The 21,345-nt window shown below is 44.9% G+C and overlaps 1 protein-coding gene across 1 annotated transcript in view; it reads right to left on the reverse strand.

Annotated features, from left to right (window-relative positions):
- TTLL3 (tubulin tyrosine ligase like 3) overlaps positions 1 to 21,345 on the reverse strand; it is a 306,216-nt gene that overhangs the window by 27,149 nt on the left and 257,722 nt on the right. Inside the window, exons 9-12 of the mRNA XM_086939577.1 lie at positions 12,192 to 12,317; positions 10,949 to 11,138; positions 3,783 to 3,931; positions 310 to 553 (exon numbers count right to left, since the gene is read on the reverse strand). Coding sequence (XP_086795703.1) covers positions 310 to 553; positions 3,783 to 3,931; positions 10,949 to 11,138; positions 12,192 to 12,317 — 709 coding nt within the window. The remainder of the gene's footprint in view (positions 1 to 309; positions 554 to 3,782; positions 3,932 to 10,948; positions 11,139 to 12,191; positions 12,318 to 21,345) is intronic.

Here is a 21,345-nt window from a genome sequence, read left to right on the forward strand (position 1 = left end):
TCGCCGCTTTAGCGGCAGAAAACTGCTTCTAAAGCGGCGATTAGGGGCTTGATAATATGCCCATGAGAATTCCAATAGAAGCCCATGTTCTGGTGTCAACACGGGCTTCTACTGGAATTCTCAAGGGCATATTATCAAGCCCATTATCGCCGCTTTAGCTGCAGTTTTCTGCTGCTAAAGTGGCGATAATTTTCACGCCGTGCTTGATAATATGCCCCTTAGTTGCAAATGTCCTGCCATACACATTTAGAGTAAATTTCCCAAACTGCATTCAGCGTATACTGTACAAGACTTTTCTCTTTCACTTACGTGTCGAGATTCTCCAGTGAGAAAGGCTGCGTGGAAAAGCGGATATAGCTCTCACGGTAGAACCAGATGGTCAGAGGGTTCCAGTCGGTCACCAGGAACCACTGCCGCAGGTCAAACTTTGTGCCGAAGAGGAGCAGCGGCCTCTCGATGTACTTCTGCACCACCCACTTGCCGTCTTTCACAATCATGGCATCACCATCTACCAGCTTCAGAATCTCCTCCAGGCGGTCCATGCAGATGATGCCTGGCCAAGAAAGTGGGCAATCGATTCATGAAATAGGGCTAATTTAGGAGGATTCTCGTCCTTGAAGAGATATGTCAATCGGAAAGGAGGATAAGAGGAGAAACAAGAGACTGAAGGACAACAAGTTCAGAATGATGATAGATCCTACTCTTAGGGAGCTGCTAACATTCAGCAAGGTGTTAGTACGATCACCCCTCCCCCCTCCTCCTCGCCTAGAGCATCAGAAGCAGGATTTCCAACCTTCTGGCACAAAGACTCAGTCAATGCACCAATGAGATTAAGGAATCCAAATGGACAGCAACCCATACACAACCCACTGCGCAATACTGTGCAAGAGGTGTTTCTGGTAATGTTCAGTCCTGCAAGATTAGTTCAGGGACACAGTGGAAGCCCAAACCCTCTTTTGTCAATGAATAGTGCACTCAAAATAGCACTAACAAACAGGAGAGATGCTTTAAAATGTTTATTTTAAAATCCTAGAGTAGTGCATAAAATACGAACGGTGACCATACAGACTGGAAAAAGGAATGTAGTGGAGCAATACTTCTTCAGTGAAACAGCAAGAGCATTTGTAACGCAGTGAGCGAGTTCTTAACATCCTAACACCCTAAAGCCGTTTCTAGGTGCTATGCTACATTTTCACGCAAGCATTAAATAGCAAGCCTGTGAGACACATTTCTGAAGATGGGTCACAAGGCATATTTGTTTTCGATGCAAAAATAGCAACTGAGCTATTCTCTATCACTGCTGGGCTGAAGACCACTTTTCTGCACTGTTCTCGAAGATGCCCCCGACTGAGACTGGTTGGCACTGCAAACTGGCGTGGCCTTTGGATGGATAGTCCTATTACCAAGTCCTTCTAACCTATTGTCATATCTAGGTTTTTATGGCATATGATCACCAATCTTATCTCTTTATTTATAAAACTAAACTGTACTTACATATTCTAAAGTATCAACAAGCCTAAAGAGGGAGGCGACAAAAGTGTCATCTCAAATCACATAGGGGCCGATTCACAGAACTAACTTAAGACAAAATCCTAAACGTACTACTTTTGGTATTCACAGAAGTTAGGATTTTGTCTTAAGTTAGTCTTAAAACAGACTTAAGACAAAATCCTAACTTAAGTCTGTCTTAAGTCTGTTTTAAGACAAACTTAAGACAAAATCCTAACTTCTGTGAATACCAAAAGTAGTAAGTTTAGGATTTTGTCTTAAGTTAGTTCTGTGAATCGGGCCCATATTGATTATATGCTCCTATAACTATAAACACTACGGGCCCGATTCACTAAAGTAATCTGAGACAAAATCCTACCTATATGGCTTTTGGTATTCACAGAAGGCATTTAGGAGTAGTAAAGTTAGGAATCCTAACTTTACTTCTCCTAAATGCCCTTTGTGAATACTGAACGTCGTAAAGTTAGGATTTTGTCTCAGATTACTTTTGTGAATCGGGTCCAATCTACCTAAGCAGCACAACCAGACATGATGGAGGGACAAGCAGTGACATCCAGAGTAGACTGAACAAGGCCAGGAATGCCTTCAGGATGCTGAACAATGTGAAAAGGTCCTCTCAGCACAGCGCCAACACAAAGCTGAGGTTTTACAAGAGCTGAGTTCTATCGACACTCTTGTATGGATCAGAACGCTGGTGGATGCCGAAGAGCGACATCACCAACCTGTCAGCCTTCCACACCAGTAAACTGAGAAGAACCCTGCACATGCTCTGGCTGTGAACTATCACCAACCAGGAACTGCTCATCAGATGAAAGCAAGAGAGCATGGAAACCATCATTAGGAGAAAAAGATGGAGATGGACAGGACACACCAACACCAGCGAACAAGACTCCATCAAAAGAACAGCTCCCCACTGGACCCCAGACGGGCAGCAGAAGAGAGGCAAAGGATAGGACGCACATCAGAAGAGAACAAGACTCCATCACAACAGCAGCTCTCCAATGGACCGCCAGAACGCCAATGGAAGAGAGGCGAAGGATAGGACACACATCAGAAGAGAACAAGACTCCATCACAACAGCAGCTCTCCACTGGCCCCAGACGGCCAGCAGAAGAGAGGCGAAGGATAGGATGCACATCAGAAGAGAACAAGACTCCATCACAACAGCAGCTCTCCAATGGACTGCCAGAAGGCCAATGGAATAGAGGCAAGCCAAAGAAACACTGGAGGTGAACTGTGGAAGCAGAAAGGAAGACCCTGAACCATAGAAACTTGCACAAGACAGACGAGAACTGGAGGTCCTTCGCTGCTGCCCTACATGCCAGTCGACATATCTGGCAGTATGTAAGTAAGTAGAACTATAAACAATAAAAACATGTCAGCTAGTACAGTGAGCGTCCATATAGTTATGGCAGCACCTATAACTGAATCCAATAAAGTATGCCAGTCTAGATAGACATGAGGCCAACATTTCTGCACGTCTCAGAACTTCACACTTTTTTCAAAAGAGATAAAAGGCTTTGAAAGCAACCTCAGGATAAAAAATAGAAGAGGTTTAATGGAACTGCCATGGTGTTTATGATAGTGAGAAAGAAAAACTCATATAAGGCTACTAGGCGAGTCCATGTCATGAGGGACACCATATTTTATTTGAGTTGTTGATTCTCTAAACCACCATAGTCTACAACTTTAGGGCACATTGTTCAATTGCGGTGAACCATGGTGCAAGAATTAGAATGTATTAGATTGTGAACTGAAAATTTAGAAGTAAGACAGGGTCCCTGATTATATGGATTAATCTGGTGACCCTACTCTGATGGCAAATGGTGACGGCAAGAGGTAGTCACATCATTCGGTAGCTACGTGTGGGATTGGGAGACCTGGGAGTCTAATCTTAGATTTTTCATTTGACCAAATTAGTTGATCAGGGACAAATCTCCTCATCTCCACAAGCCTTGGATTCTGTGTCTTAAAACACTTAAATTATCTGGGAATTTATACATCGGAAATCACGTTCATCAAGAATTTGTTCTGCTGCCATGTAAACAGGATGTGAAACGAAAGCTGGTATCATCAAACACAGGCTTGCAAAGTTGGATCAGTCTACAGGGACACAGGAGCTTCCCAGCCCTAGTAGAGTTCCAAGGGTCTGTACGGCTTCATACTGATTTCCTACAGGCCACTCGTCTTCTGACAACTTGTACCTGAATGTGTATGGGCCATGTCTCCTCCTGACAAAGGCACCTCCCACGTACCACCTACGGCATTCTTACCTCTGCCACGAGATTTGGCACCGGGTTTGATAATCCAGATGTTCCGCTCCCCCTCGATGTTCAGCTGAGGGTTCACAGCTTCCAGCTGTTCTAAGACATGTTCACATCGGTCTGCATATTGATCTGCATAGTCCAAGACTGCCCCATCACTGCAAGAAGAGATCCCAAAGTCAAAACACATGACTGCGCATGTCACTCCACGGAGTACCACTGAACCTGGGAGTGGCGGCGTACTGGACCCAGGTATAGGATTCACGACAAATGTATTGTCTCTCGATATGTCATATACGTAACAGCCAGGGCTTGTCACAAAGGTAAATTGTACGTGTGAGTAAGTTACGTGAGTAACTGGCTCTTTCACCTTGGGTAACTTTACTACTTTTGACTATTCACGAAATCCAAGTGTAAGGTTCCTGAAAAGTGTAGACTTACACAACTCCACCCTCTTAAAAAAGCAGTGACATTTATGAACGTAAGGTACAACTGCCCAAAAAAAGAACATTAATAGGTCCAGCAGCACATGTGTCCAACCACTGATCTTCAACACCCTCCTATAGAAAATAATGGAGATAGGGACTTAAAATAATAGGGGAGAGCACAAGGAAGCTCAGGTTCTGACCCCGAGGAGGGAACAAGAGGCAATAGGGCGCTAGAAGATGGTCAGCCTCCAGTCAAACCATATATCACAAATAGAGCCCACTTCCAGAGTATGGCCAAGTTAATGTGAAGTGCCGAGTAGTGACAAGGGCATCTCACAAAAAGTGATAGACTGGCATCACACACCACCAGGTGTCATGCTTCATCATCTGCCAGTCCTCGCCCTCCAGAAACCCCGTTTGGTGGAGGGCGGGCATACACCTGACGACAGGGATGCACTTTCTAAAGTGAGTGGGGGCCCAAAGAAAAAAGTGAGTCATCGGGGAGGAGGAGAGACACATACCATAGGTGATCCCACGGGGAAAAGCCCAACAGCCACTGAGTGTGACCACGGGGTATTCCCTAGTCCTCCCCTCCTATGGGGCAAGTCATTCCTTTCTAGTGGGTCATTGGACCCCTGAGTGTATGGTGACTATAGGTCACATCCACAGAGTGGCACTACCAGTATTGTATGGTAAGATTGGGGGCCCTTAGTTCGGTCCTGATGAAAGCCACGTACCCACTGGGAATTTTGGCTGAAACATGTTGACCTATTTCTTAATATTCACATAGCGGTGACGGGATGATTATTTTCGTATTCACTGCGCCTTTGCTTTTAGATTCCACACAGTTTCCTTACTGAATAAAGTCGCATGGGGGAACTGTGATGGCTTTTCAAACTCACTTTTTCCTTTGGGCCCCCACTCACTTTAGAAAGTGCATCCCTGTCGGCTGAAGACGGCTGGAATGCCAGAAACCGGTCCTCGGAAGCTTGTTTCCGGTCCAGGGAAGACACGTCTTGGCAGTTCGGGCTGGACTGTTCCAATGAGGCACAGGGTCAGACTGATTTGCATATAGCCATGTCTGAACTGGGGTGGCAGAGTGGGCTAAAGAACGGTGATGGATTAAACCCAGATCTTTTGACTGGGGTGTGAGTGTTTGATTGATTCAGATGCTCCGTCCATCACCACCCCCTTTTGTACCGCTTGTCACTACTCGGCACTTCACATTAACTTGGTCGTACTCTGGAAGTGGTCTCTATTTGTGACTTAAAATAATAGCCCATCAGAAATTATGGTAAGTTAAAATAAATTATTTAAAATAGCCAAAAATATAAATACATATAATTTACTGTTATCAATTTAACAATAATGGGACAATAGTTTTATTAAAATTTCATTGAATTACTTTCAATTAATGTTATGTTTTATAGCCTGAGGGAGACACTGAAATCTATCAAGATCTGGTTTAATTACCAATTTCAAGAGAACAAGGTAATCATTTTCCATTAATTTCTGAAGAGAAATATGCAGCAAAACAGTATTTTAATAGCAAATAATTTAAAAAGTTTTTTTATAACCAATTTTATAGATTTTTAGTGAAAAAACAAACAAAAAGCAAACAAAAGACCATCAGCAAGAAAATACATCAGTGCACAGCAGAAACATGGTGTCGTTATGGCATGGAATACGTCCTGGATAGGAATAGAATATGACAGAAAACAGAGTAATGCCCACCGCAGGGCCACATCAGCCAAAGAGGAGGGTCAATCTTTTATCCTACATTTTGCGATACTTCTTTGGGCATCCCCTAGCTTCGTACAAGGGCTTTTCCTGCGCCACGCACCAATCCACCCCCTGCGCCATCGTGTCATGGTGGGCGCCACCGGGTTTAGCAAGTTTGCCGCAATGTCCCTCTTGGCCACCTCAAGGCTGTGTTCAGGAAGAGTTTGTCTGCTCTGGATCCGTCCAACCCCTCGGTAACCCAAAAGAAGCAAATTCAGTGGGTTAAGAGGAACCTCCCAGCCCAGGACCTCAGTGAGTTCCCCCACCACAGATTCTCAAAAGCGTGTAACCATGGGGCAAAGCCATACCACGTGGAAAAAATCAGCTTATGGTTGGCTACAACGGCGACATGACAAGTCAGGTCGGAGCCATGCACGGTGGAAGGACAGCGGTGTAAGGTCGGTGGCGTGGAGGTAGTATATTTGGACTGAACGGAGCCTCGCAGAGGCTGTGATTGCTTTGGGTGTCATTAATGCGTCTCTCCAATCGTCATCCTCCAGGGTTCCGAGCCATCCCTCCCAACGGTCTCTAAGCCGGTGTAGTGTGGTGGGAGTGTTGTTCGCGAGGGAACGATAGATGCAGGAAAAGCCCCCTTTTCCCAGGTTGCTGGTCATGATTGAGCTTCGGGTGGGGTGTATTCTGGTAGGGAGGTGCCCTCTGAGATGTGGGAGTGGAGGGCGTATTCCTGTTAGGGAATAGTAAAGATCTCTGGAGCGATTCCCATTGGCCATCGTCACTAGGTAAACTTCCACCTCCAGCCTCTCAGGTTAGAAACCTTGGGGTCATCATAGATGACAGTCTATCTATGACTCAGCAAGCCAACAAAGTGGCAGGCATATGTTTTACCATTCTTAAATGGTTACGCAAAATTGTGTGGATGTTGCAATCTACCACCCAGAAGACCGTGGTCAATGCCTTAGTGACATCTCGGCTTGATTACGGTAACATCTTATACCTGGGTTCAAACAAGGCAGTGATAAAGCGTCTGCAACTAGTGCAGAACGCTGCGGCCAGACTGCTTTGCAGAATCCCTAGATCCGCCAGGATCACCAAACATCTTAGGGACCTGCATTGGCTCAGGGTTGAAAACCGAATTCGTTTCAAAACCCTGAACTACCTATTTAAAATCAAAGCTGGCACTGCCCCCAAATATCTACAGGCCCTTGCTAAGCCCTACCTCCCAAATCGCAGTCTTCGTTCAGGCACAGCTGCGAACTTTGTGGTACCAAGGTTCAAACGGGCCAGAATAGGCGGGAGATCCTTTTCCTACCTGGGCCCAACGCTGTGGAACTCACTGCCTATTCATATACGCAAGGAGGAAAGCTATATGAATTTCAGAAAAAGCGTAAAAACTTGGCTGTTCAACAAATAATTGCTTTGACTGTTCTCTCTCCAGTTGTATTTTTGTGTCTGGTTGGTCCGGCGCCGGGAAACCCTTTGTGGGTAGCTGTGCGCCTTACAAGTGCTATAAAATAAATAATAAATAAAATAAATAAATAAATTGCAAGTAACAGTAAAACTGTGAAGGGTGTAGGGAATACTGGGTTTGTAGGTCCTGAAAGGTACGTAGATGGTCACCTCCCCATATGTCCCCCAGCTGCAAGACACCAATGAGATTCCATGCTTTAAAGCCAGATAAGTTAGCAACCTCCTGGAGCCAGGTGCCCTGCCAATGTCGGGTGTATTGAGTCAGTTTGCCCGACCAGTGGGTGTGGTGCAGAGAGGCCCTCCAGGCCAGTAGCACTCCCTGTGTTACTGCGGGCAGGGTTCTGGGAATGGTGTCTCCGTACAGCATTCCCTGGATGCTAGACAGGCCCAGGGCATGTAGTTCCACTCTTTATGCTGGGTCTGACCAACCGCGGTTGAACCAGGCGTGTATAGTGAGAAGCCAGGTTGCTAAATAATAGAGATACAAGTTTGTCATCCTCAAACCTCCATTGAAGGGTGAGATCTGGCATTGGGCGAGGGCCAAATGGGGCCTCCGACCCCCCCAAAGGAACTTGGTGGCTAGACTGTCCTTATCCCTGAACCATGTCAGCGAGAAGAGTAAGGGTATATTCTGAAGTACATATAAGAACCTGGGTAAATATTTGAATAAGGCTATTCTGCCCATGGGGTTCAACGGCAGCGCGTGTCTTCTGAGGAGGTCAGCGCAGACCCTCTTCACTAGCGGGGTTACATTAAGCGACCAGGCAAGGTCTGGGAGGAGGGCGACCCAGATCATAAGGTACATGAAGGACTGTCTCCGGAGCGGTATTGTGGTCTGCCCGTCAAAGCCATCTCTAGAGAGATGAAAGGGACCAGGACGGACTTAGCAGAGATTAGTCGTAGGCCGAAGGCCTGTTCAAAGAGATTCAACGCTCGAAGACAACGGGGTCCCGACTGCGATGCCTCGACCAGAAAGAGCAGAACATCGTCTGCATAGAGAGCAATTTTGTCCTCTCCCAGCCCAGGCCATTTCCACCCCATAATATGCTTGTCCGACTGCATGAGGCAAGTGAAGGGCTCCATTGCCAAAGCGAAGAGGAGGGGCGAGATGGGGCATCCCAACCTCATACCTCTCCTGATGGGGCTGGGCCATGACAGTGCTCCATTGACCAGCACTTGAGCCCGTGGCCTACTGTATAGAATCTTCACCAGGTTACAGAAGTATTTCTCAAATCCCAGTTCCACCTACACCTCCTTAAGGTACCGCCAGTCTACAGAATCAAAGGCTTTCTCGAAGTCAACAAGAAGGAGCCACACGTATGGGGTCAACAACTGGCAGTTTGCTAGAGCTAGGTGGAGGCGCCTGAAGCAGTGTCTGGTGCCCTGAGAGGGCATGAAGCTGCACTGGTCAGGATGGACCAGCTTGGTCAAATGCGGTCACAAGGGGTTGGCTAAGATGGAGGCAAACACCTTGGCCTCTGAGTTAATGAGAGAGATAGGGCGGTAGCCAGAGCAGTGCTTTGAGGGGGGCTGAGACTTAGGAATCACCACGATGGTGGCAATATCAGTTTCCGTGCGGAACGAGCCCCTGTCAGCCGCCTCAGCGTACACCTCCAGAAGGTGGGGAGGTAGTGTGTCTCGGTTGGCCACGTAAACGCCTACGGGAATCCATCCGGGCCCGGGGTTGTGCCTGAGGCCCTGCGAGATATAGCATCATTGACCTCCTCTAAAGTAATAGAGAGGTCCAGCGCCGTCCTCTCAGGCTCACTGAGCCGCGGAAGAGAGATGTGCTCTTGATAAAGCAGCTCCGGGAGTGAAAGACTGGGATAAAAATAGTTTTTATGTATATAAGTGACAGCAGAATAAGAAAGAATTTGCTCAGTGCTCAGGTGATACAAATGTGCAATGTGTGTATCATAGTCTACACAGTATGTATGCTGCCCATGTACTCCAAATTATTGTTATTTTGACAGGTCTACAGAGTATGTTGATGACGTTTCGATCCCCAATCATTACGGGATCATCATCAGGACTTGAGGAACAATCAGTCCAAGACAGTGAAAGGTATATTAAAAGAACAAACATAAAGAAAAGGCAAAGCTATTATTACATTATGAAACATTGTTTTTCTATAAATTTCTCTTCAGAAATTAATACCATTTTAGTACCTTAGATATCATTGATCTCTTAACATTTTTAGATAATTCTATATATCACTTATTTTTACCTATTAGAAATGCATAATAAAAACTTAATAAAAAAGTTACTTTAGGTGGGAATTTATTTTTAATTTAAACTTCACAAAATATTTTAAATGTAATTGCATGTAATTAAATAAAATGTAATTCGAAATTAAGTTAATAGTAGCATTTTTTTTCTCATTTAAATTAAATAGATAAAATCAATTTACATTCATTTATAACATATAAATAGATTTTTCCAAGTTTAATATTTTTATTTTTGTACTTTTCCCTACACTTTACTATTCTGAGATTTCCATCCCAACTATAGAGTCTCCTTATGAGAAGAATAGGGAAAATTAAAAAAGTTTATTTGAATGGTCGTGCTGGTTTAGCAGTGCACATTAAATGGCCCTGTCATAGGCCCGTCCCTGCGTTTTATGGTCCATCGGTACTCACAGACTGGCCCAGTTATCCCCCTCCCAGTGCTTCGGGGGGTTTACGAGTCCTCAATGAATGCCCGTGTTTTACACCTGCCATTGATTGCGGTACTCTAGGGGTACTCAGTGAATGAGCCTGTCATAGTCCGGGTACTCACTGAGTGCCCTTATGGAGTCTTGCCACTGCTCATGTTAGTCTAGAAGTACGTACTGAATGATGACCCTGTATTCATCATGCCACCGCTTGTGGTAGTCTAGAAGCACTCTCTGAATGAACCTGTACTGGTCCTGCCACTGCTCGTGGTAATGTTGAGATACTCATTGAATAACTCTGTAGACAGCCACTTCTCCTGGTAGTCTAGAAGTACTGACCAGATGACCCCTACTCGTCACTGCTCGTGGTAATGTTGAGATACTCATTGAATAACTTGTAGACAGCCACTGCTCCTGGTAGTCTAGAAGTACTGACCAGATGGCCCATACTCGTCACTGCTCGTGGTAATGTTGAGGTACTCAATGAATAACTCTGTAGTCAGCCACTGCTCGTGGTGGTCTAGACGTACTTGTCAATTACCCTGTAATAGTTCTGCAACTACTCATAGTAGTCTAGAGGTACTTATTAAAGGACCCTGTTGTAATCCTGCAAGTACTTGTGGTAGTCTATAAATAATTGCAGAATTACCCTGTACAGTTCAACCCTGCTCAGGGTAGTCTACATGTACTAAATAAATGAGACTGTAGTAGTTTGGCTACCGCTGAATAACCTTATAGAAATTCAGCCACCACTCGGGGAGTCTAGCAGTACTTACTGAATGACACTGTAGTAGTTCAGCCACTGCTCGAGGTAGTCTAGCACTACTAATTGAATGACCCTGTAGTAGTTCAGCCACCACTTGGTATAGTCTAGCTTTACTTACTGAATGACTTTGTAGTAGTTCTGCAGAAACTCTTCCCAGTCCGTGTTGGTCATCATACCAGAGGAGACTTCGCTGTCAATGTCGTTGTGCTGCAGGCTATTTAGGTACCGCTCGCAGGCCTGCAGTGCCGTCTCAACGATGCGACCTGGAACGCGACCACCACCTTTCTTCTTACTGATTTTTTTACCCCCTGAGGAAGAATAAATAAGATAATAGTTTGGTTCTGGCTCTCAAAGTGATCCAACACAACATCATGATGACCTTGTGTCATAAGTAGCACAAAGTAAAATCTCAAAGTCACATTTCAAGTTCTGCCACTTTGATGTATTCGCCAACATTTCTATCTTAAATTCAAGGTTTGCAATCAAGGAAAACATGTCTTCATCAAACTTCTGGCTCCTCTTGACCCCTTCTTCAAGATCCTGCCCTGATTTCTCCAGAGCTAGGACCCTTTCTTGTAATGTAATGGTATATTTATATAGCGCGGCTATCACTCCGAGGAGCATCTTGTGTCCATCTGACAAGTCTTCATTGAGGCAAGTCATTCCTACAGCAGCACAAGCTTTATTTTTGTTCTGCGGGCAATGCCTTCCTGGTACCTGAATGATGACAGAACTAGGCACTCACCTTGAGTGAGGGTAATCTTTGAAGTGGCCTCCATAGGTTCACCATGGGTTGGAGAGTTGGGTGTAAAAAAGCCACTTTTGTTGGTCCTTTGGAAGCATGGCTGCATAGTGGCATGACCATCACTATGCTGAAAGAATAGAATCCAGAACATCTGGACTTCCAGCAGCTACTTCTACCCTCGGTCTCCACCACTGGCTCTACCTCCAGGCCCTTTCCAGTATCCAGGGGCTTCTTCAGCACACTGCTAACACAATACTGTTCTCCTTAAGCTAATAAACCACACCACGTCCCACCAACACCAAGATTCAGTCAGCTGCAGTGGCTATCACCATCTTGGCTGTCAAGGGGTAAGAATTCGTTCAAATTACAGCACCAACATGTTCGACGCTATAGTAGGCCCAACCATTTGGTGCAATGTTCTCCCACTAGTAGGGGAACACGTGACTCGGACTGGGTGCATGGCAAATTTTCTTCTAACTAAATGAAGCATTTAAATAAAGATCACTCTAAGGAAGTGACTGTTCTTCTGGGTTGGTCTTTATACTGGCCAGGCCCAGATTAAGTGTCAAGTGCTTCCTAAAGCCTAACAACTCCCTGCTGAGCAAGAGGAGCTTACCTTGATGGGGCTTTGTGTTGGAGCTGCCCTCCATCTCTGTCGCATTCTCGGCTGCGGGTTCTATTTTCCAGACTTGCTTCATCACCCACTTCAGAATCCCACGGGCAGCTGTCAGCCAAAAATCCTCTAAAAATAAAGCAAAATACTTTAATCTATTTGATTGAAAAATTGCTAATACCTGGAGCTGCCAAAAACTTCAGTATGTATGCGTTGTGTATGTGTCTAGTGTTGTGTCTCTCTATGGAAGATACTGTCTCCTGCCGGAAGCAATTACTGGTGTTAGAGAACACCATAATTATATATATATATATATATATATGTATATATATATTACCTACTGGCGGTCTCCAGTAGGTAGTTATAGTTAGGACCTAGTTTCCATAGGAAATCCGCAACATTCTATTGGGAATAACTTTGGTGCCGGTTGATGAATTTTCGCGAATTTCTCAAAAAAGATGGCCCGCTCCTTCCCTGAAAGATTTGGGGGGATTCGTCAAGTGGGGGCTGAGAAAAAAGGGGGGTCACAAAACGTGTTTTCCCCATGTTATTTTCCATAGGACGATAAGACACGGCTTCAGCCTGTACGGCTGAACGGAATCACAAGAAATTTGGCAAAATGGTAGAGTCTGATTCGCAGATCACCCTTTTGCTTAAATGGTGTAAATCCTTCCAGAAATTCCTGAGAAAATCAGAAGAAAAAAAATATATATATCTATAAACGCGCACCGTGCGCGAATTGGGTGTGCGCGAGCTGAATTCTGATTTGTTGTTAGACGTCTGTCAACATTCTAATCGGTGGAAACCAGAAAGTGTTGGCCGCCATTTTGTGTCCGAGGCTTTAGAGAGGCCAAAAAAAAATTAACGTGCAAATGGGGCAGGGTAGAGACTTCCTGACCCCCTAGGCCTTCTCAGGGGGTCCCTGAAGGACCCCGAAGGCCAGAAAATAAATTTCTTTTTTTGAAAAAAACGCGAGGTGCGCGCACGGTGCTCGCACCTTTTGGCTGCTATTTTGTCATTCCAAGGGAGAAGAGAGCTCAAAACAAAAGTTGAGAAAGTGAAAAGGGGGCAGGGTAGAGACTCCCCGACCCCCTAGGTCTTCTCAGGGGGTCCCTGAAGGACACTGAAGGGCAAAACTATTTTTTTTTTTAAAATCGCGAGGTGCGTGCACGGTGCTCGCACCCTTTGGTTGCTATTTTGTCACTCCGAGGTAGAAGAGAGCTCAAAACAAAAGTGGAGAACGTGAAAAGGGGGCAGGGTAGAGACTCTCTGACCCACTAGGTCTTCTCAGGGGGTCCCTGAAGGACCCCAAAGGGCAAAGAAAAATATTTTATTTTTTAAATCGCGAGGTGCGCGCATGTTGGGAAAAAATGACAAAAAAAATACAGTTAAATAACAAGTTTGAGTGTTTATATGTTAGTTGGCTCTAAAAAGAGCTGTTGTGTTCATTGAGTGTTTTTTGTACCTGCAAGTAAGTACCGATGCAGAGTCTAAAGTTACAGAGGAAGACTCTGTTCCCCTCATCTGTGAAATGTACTCCGTCTCCTCTATAAATGCCTTGCATGTTGTAACGCAAGTTGTTGTGGTATATGGAACCCATACCATAGTCTCTGAGGAAAGCAGAAACACACTTATTCACATGTTTCCTTGCTTTCTCAATCTGTGGGCAATATTGGTTGGACCAGTTCCATTTTTGTCTTTGGCATATATTAGAATATACAAAGGCAGTTTGTGGAAAAAGTGACATCAATTGCCCAAAGGTGTCCTTTAAAAGCATTTCCAGACCTACCCCAGTCAAAGTGCCTAGGTCATTGCCACCACAGTACACAATTATGAGGCCAGGGTGTGGGAGATGCAAAAAGGATTTTAGCAATGGCATCAATTGGTGACATCTCAATCCTCTCTGGCCAATCCACATAATATCCACATTTGGTAAATCAAGGTTGAGAAAGCATCTATTTGCTGCATACCTTTTACTCCTGAAAACATAGCTATGTCCTACAATCCACACTGTAAGCATGTTGAAGGGATACCTGGTTGTACTCAGATGGGCTCTGGAAATGAAATGGCAGTTTCAAAAGTAGGAGTTTAGAAAAAATGTGGATGAGATTCAGTGCACTTGAAAAAAATGAAATGATTGGTGGTTTCTGAGAATTCAACATTGAAAACTAGGGTGCATGCAACGGTTTTTAAAAAGGAGAAATGCTAATGCTTGAGAAAAAGTCATTGAAAGGTACATTGCACAGGATAAGCTGGAATATTGAGAAGTCAAACACCCTTGCTGGTTTGGTTTGCAACATTTGGTTATGAACCTTTCACCTGTGAGTTCAGTTAGGTGTTCTATGAAGGTTACCATGGTAACAGGCAGAAAGAGCTGTGTGGGAAGGTTGAACATTATGTGAGTTTGAAAGTGTAGAAATGTAGAACCAATTTGAATTTGTGTGGGAAGATTTTAATTGGTTATCTACAAGAATATGTGAGTAAAATTATGTCATTCTATGATTCCAGTGACTGGTGCACAATTGAGAGATTCTGCTTAAGAAAATCTGGTGTGTGATTGTCACTGTTTTAAATCTACAAAAGCCAATCAAAAGTGTTGCTTTCAAGTCACATGACTTTACGTGCGCGCACGGGAGCGCGCACGTTGCGCAACCGTCGCATATGAATGACGTTTTACCCGATTTTCGTAAATGCTTTTAAAAACGTGAAAAGGAGGCAGGATAGAGACTCCCTGACCACCTAGGCCTTCTCAGGGGGTCCCTCAAGGACCCCGAAGGGCAAAAACACCTTTTTCTTTTTTTAAATCGCGGGGTGAGCGCACGGTGCTCGCACCCTTAGGCTGCCATTTTGTCACTCCGAGGTAGAAGAGAGCTAAAAACAAAAGTGGAGACCGTGAAAGGGGGGCAGGGTACAAACTCCCTGACCCCCTAGGCCTTCTCAGGGGGCACCTGAAGGACCCCGAAGGGCAAAAAAACATTTTTATTTGAAAAAATCACGAGGTGCGTGCACGTTGCACGTACATTGGAAACAAAAAAATAAAATTAAAAAAAAATAACAAATTTGACTGTTTATATGCTGATTTAAGATTTCAAATATACTGTTCAACTTTATCCAAATCATAAAAAATAGGTGAGCCATTGCATATTTTAGGATACAATCAATGTATTACAATATACATAGGCAGGTGTTGAAAAATAAATATATACAAAATATATTAATTGAAACAGAAATTAGCATTTTAAAAAACTTTGAAATTCACTTAAAAAAACCATAGGTTTCACTCACGTCATAATTAGGAATTAGCATTTAAAAAAACTTTGCAATTTACTAAAAAAACATAGGTTTCACACACGCCATAGTTAGAAATTAGCATTCTAAAACCTTAGAAATTCACTGAAAAAACCATAGGTTTCACATACGTTATAGTTAGGAATTAGCATTTAAAAAACCTTAGAAATTCACTGAAAAAAACATAGGTTTCACACACGTTATAGTTAGGAATTTGCATTTAAAAAACCTTACAAATTCACAGAAAAAACCATAGGTTTCACATACGTTATAGTTAGCTGGAAATTTCTCTCATGCAAAACCTTTGAAATTCCCACTTTATAGTTAGTTCAGCTAAGTATAACTCGCGCGCCCGCAATGCACTGCTGATGACGTCACATATTACATCACTCATGACATGGTCAGTGACATCACTCATGACATCACTAATGACATCTCAAATGACATCACTGATGACATCATTCAGTGAATGTGTGTGTTTCTGAAAAATATTATTTTTTTATATATGTATATCTAAAGGTCTATGGAAGAATAAATGGGTAAATAGGTGTCTGAATGGATTTAAAAAAAAAATGATTGCATAACTGACTTATTAAGTGTATCTTAGTGAATACATGTATTAGCGAGTAATGTTTACATATGTAAATATCTGTATCAGTATATCAATTTGTGTATAAGTGGCTGCATGGGTTGGCGAGTAGCTACATGAGTGTCTATATGGGTTATTAGTTTGTTTTTTGAGTATCAGTATGAGAGTCTGTATGGTTCGGTGGGGGATATTACTTACCGTATAGATACATAAATGACTGACTCACGGTTTATATGTGTTTTAAAGACAGCATGTGTGCAGGACTGTATGGGTGGATGAGTGTGTATATGGGTGTGTTAGTGACTGATTGACTGTCTCAATATGTTGGTTAATTTTGTTTGAGCACAACTTTATTTAAACACAATCATTGTAAACAATGAATTGACACTGACGAAGGCGGGAGCGCCGAAACGCGTTTGTCGATATATTTTTCTGCAACTAATGGAGATGGAATAAAATTCCTAAACTACAGTCTTTGGGAATCGTGTATTGCTTGGAGTGTGCACTTTATACTTCGGCTCTGACATGTACGGACTGAGCGTGAACCGTTTGTAGCATACTCCACTGTACGCAAAGCAGCACCCGCGTCAAAGTGGTGCAACGGCTAGTGGAACAGAGTTTTTTAATTTAAGCTTCCCGGAGTCTGCATTGTCGATATTGTTGCAAATAAAGGTATTCAACCTTCAGCTGCTGTGGTTATTCCTGCAACGAGGCAAAAGTTATATTTGAATGTAAACACGGCGCCCGGCCGTGGGGAATGACCCACCGTAAAGAAAGCACTGGGCCCGAGGTTGAGATAATTTCCTAACCCGTCTGTTGGCGAAGCTGAACATTAATTATTATCAACAAGCAGAACTGGGAAACCCACTTGGGGGATACTGGACTCAATAACTTTGTTTGTGTGCTGACTCCACTTGGGGAACACTTGGCTTTAGAACTACCGAACTACAAGCACCAGCATGCCTTAACACGAAACTCACAAGGATGTCCATTGGGACTATTTAACAGGTGCATGCAATGTGGTGCTGTGACACGCCTTTCAGCGCACAGCTGAGCTGCCATCCCATGAAGAAGGAGCATTTGCCTGCTCCGAAACGCGTCGGATTTCAAAGAATTTAAGCTTCCCGGAGTCTGCATTGTCGATATTGTTGCAAATAAAGGTATTCAACCTTCAGCTGCTGTGGTTATTCCCGCAACGAGGCAAATGTTAGATTTGTGAATATATATATACATATATACTGCACCCAATATAAGGTGTTTATTGGTGTTTATTTCTGGCACAATTATGTCTATTTGTGACATTAATTTGCTATTGGCATAATAGTAAATCTTGCCATTTGCTGAGGATTCCTGGACTAATCATAGCATAAAGGCAGCTGGTGTTGCCATATTATGACTACATTTGACAATCTATCACATAATTGTGGCCATCCATAGAATAATAATATCCATGGCTGACATGATGAGGTAGCTCTTAACACCACAGTGGTGGGCGGCTATGGCACAATTGTGGCTATTACACTGGCATAATCTAGGCATCTTTGGCTTTTTGGTTAGTATCCGTGGCATGTGATGGTAAAACCTGGATACGTGGATCTATGCCTGCCTACCCATGTGATGCATTTGTACTAGAGAAACCACAAGCTGATGTTTAGAGAGAATGCATTACATCTGATTTTTGAGGCAAAACATGGCCAAATTGTTTGATAGAAAACAATGCGTTCCAAGAAACGGGTATGGTGATGTTTGAAGACAAAATGAATGAGAAACCAAGCCATTTTTCATATGCTTTGAATGACAGTTCCTACCGAGTTGTGGAGATTGATAGCTTTTAGTAGTTCCTGGGCGCCAGTGGACACTTGCTGCTGTGGCTGTCATTTTATTAGTCATGTGGAAGCATTTTATTATGATAAAGATTTTCCTGGCATTACTTGTGGTTAACCTGTCTCATGCTTTGGGAAGGTTGGGGTTGTTCTAAAATATTGAATCTTAAATATCATCCAGCTAATATAGTGTACCCGGAGCGTAGACCACCACAATATGATTAAAGTAAATATATACAGTTAAGTATTGTTTTATTTACATTCTCAGCTCTACATCTATTTATCAGAATAGTAAATATATTCTTACATATATTTGTTATTTCATCACATTGTGTTAGCCAATATTGTGGATCAATCAATCAATCAATCAGAGGACTTGTATAGTGCGCTACTTACCCGGGTGGGTCTCAAGGCCCTAGGGGGGGTGGCGCTGGACGTAGTACGCTGGATGCGGGGGACGGTGGCGAGGGCGAGGCTGGCGGAGCGGAGCTGGCGGGAGGGTGTGTGGAAGCTGAGTCTGCTGTTCAGGTAGGCTGGTCCGGCGTTGTGTAGGGCATTGTGTGCGTGGGTGAGGAGCTTGAAGGTGATCCTCTTTTCGACGGGGAGCCAGTGGAGGTCTCACAGGTGGGGGGTGATGTGGCAGCGGCGGGGTACGTTGACGATCAGTCGGGCGGAGGCGTTTTGGATGCGCTGGAGACAACGCAGGTGTTTGGCTGGGATTCCGGCGTAGAGTGCGTTGCCGTAGTCCAGCCTGCTGCTTACGAGGGCCTGTGTTACCGTTCTTCTTGTCTCGGTCGGGATCCATTTGTAGATTCTGCTGAGGGTGTTGTAGCAGGAGGAGGATACGGCGTTGACCTATTTGGACATGGAGAGGGTGGAGTCGAGGATGAATCCTAGGTTGCGTGCGTGGTCGGTTAGCGTTGGTGCTGTTCCCAAGGTGGTCGGCCACCAGGAGGCATCCCAGGCTAAGGGGATGGGTCCGAGGATGAGGACCTCCGTCTTGTCCGAGTTCAGTTTCAGACGGCTGCTCCTCATCCAGTCGGTGATGGCCTTCTTCCCGTCGTGGATGTTGGATTTGGCGGAGTGCGGGTCCTTGGTGAGGGAGAGGGTCTGGTATTTTGGCAATACTCATTATTGTGACACACCTGGGTGGTCACTATTAGTAAATCAATAATGTGTGGTCACTATTGTGGTTGTCTATAAAGTGGTCACTCCTGCAACAGTTGTTAAAGTCATTAGTGCTGACCAGAAGTAGCGCTTGTTATAAAAAAAGGTTGGAGACCTTGCGTTCCTTCCTAGAAAAAGGCTGAGTTAGTCAAGTCAAGTCAAGTCAAAGAATTTATATAGCGCACTACATACCCAGAGGGTCTCAAGGCGCTTAGGAAGGGGAGGAGGATTACTTGTCAAATATCCACGTTTTAAGTTGCTTTCTGAATGCTAGGTGGTTCTGGGTAAGGCGAAGGTAAATGGGGAGTGAGTTCCATATTCTAGCAGCCAGGTATGAGAAGGATCTGCCTCCCATGGTGGTCTTGTTGATGCGAGGTACAGTGGCGAGGGCTTGGCTGGAAGAACGTAGTTGGCGGGAGGGGGTGTAGAAGGACAGTCGTGAGTTGAGGCATTCTGGTCCGATTTCGTAGAGTGATTTGTGTGCGTGGGTTAGCAGTCGGAAAGTGATTCTCTTATTGACGGGTAGCCAGTGGAGGTCTTTCAGGTGACCAGAGATGTGTTCGTTGCGCGGGATGTCTAATATGATCCTGGCTGAGGCGTTTTGGATTCGTTGGAGTTTCTTCTGGAGTTTAGCGGTAGTACCTGCGTAGAGGGTGTTTCCGTAGTCCAGTCGGCTCGTGACCAGAGCATGGGTGACTGTTTTCCTGGTTTCGGTGGGGATCCAGCGAAATGTTTTTTTGAGCATGCGAAGAATGTTGAAACAGGATGAGGATACGGCGCTGACTTGTCTGTTCACTGAGAGTGAAGAATCCAGGATGACGCCTAGGTTCCGTGCGTGGTCTGTCGGGATGGGTGCTTTTCCAAGGGCTTCCGGCCACCAAGAGTCGTCCCATGCAGGGGGGGATGTACCTAAGATGAGGACTTCTGTTTTATCTGAGTTCAGTTTCAGACGGCTGTGTTTCATCCATTCGGCAACTTCTTTCATTCCTTCGTGTAGGTTAGTTTTGGCGGTGCTGGGGTCATTGGTGAGAGAAAGGATTAGTTGAGTGTCATCCGCGTAAGAGATGATGTTGAGGTTGTGTTGGCGGGCAATGGCCGCGAGGGGGCTCATGTATACGTTGAAGAGGGTGGGGCTGAGTGAGGATCCTTGTGGTACGCCACAGATGACTTCAGTGGCCTCGGACTTGAATGGTGGAAGGCGGACTCTCTGGGTTCTTCCGGTGAGGAACGAGGTGATCCATTCAAGTGCTTTTCCTTGTATTCCGATGTTTCTGAGACGTTGTAAAAGGGTGCTGTGGCATACTGTGTCGAAGGCTGCAGAGAGGTCGAGGAGGATGAGTGCGACTGTGTCTCCATTGTCCAGTAGAGTTTGAATGTCGTCTGTTGCTGCGATGAGGGCGGTCTCAGTGCTGTGTTTTGCTCGGAAGCCAGATTGTGAGGAGTCGAGGGATTTGTTGGCTTCGAGGAAAGCGGCGAGCTGGTTGTTGACAGCTTTCTTGATTACTTTGGCCGGGAATGGAAGGAGCGAAATGGGGCGGTAATTTTTGAGTTCGGTGGGGTCCGCTGTGGGTTTTTTCAGAAGGGCGGTGAGTTCAGCGTGTTTCCAGTTTTCCGGGAAGGTGGCGGAGTTGAAGGAGCAGTTGATGACGTCTCGGAGGTGCGGTGCTATGACGGAGTCTGCTTTGTTGAAGATGTGGTGAGGACATGGGTCTGTGGGGGATCCTGAGTGGATGGAGTTCATCAGGCGGATGGTGTCCTCAGTGGAGATTGGGTTCCAGTCGTTAAGGGTGTTCACGGGGGGAGAGTGTTCAGCATATGGTTGGGTGGGTTGGTCTCTGGGTTGGTTGTCGAAGCTGTTGTGGATGTCAGCAATCTTGTTGTGGAAGAATGAGGCTAGGGAGTCGCAGAGGGCTTGAGAGGGGGTGATGTCGTTGGAGTTGGCCGAGGGATTGGAAAATTCCTTGACGATGTTGAAAAGCTCCTTGCTGTTGTGGGCGTTGTTGTCAAGTCGATCCTTGAATGCTGTTTTCTTGGCCTTTCGGATTAGTTGGTGGTGAGTGCGGGTAGCGTTTTTGAAGGCGTCCTTGGTGCTGGTGGTTGGGTTTTTTTTCCAGGCCTTTTCAAGGGAGCGGCAGAGTTTCTTGGACTTCTTAAGATCATCGTTGAACCATGAGGCCTTCTTGTTGCCAGGTTTGCTTTGACGTTTTTTCAGTGGAGCTAAGGTGTCGGCGGTGTTGGATAACCATAGGGTGAAGTTGGCGGCGGCTTGGTCTGGGTTAGAAGAGTGGGC

The sequence above is a fragment of the Lissotriton vulgaris genome, chromosome 9 (genome assembly GCF_964263255.1).
Source record: "Lissotriton vulgaris chromosome 9, aLisVul1.2, whole genome shotgun sequence".
Lineage (NCBI taxonomy): Eukaryota > Metazoa > Chordata > Amphibia > Caudata > Salamandridae > Lissotriton > Lissotriton vulgaris.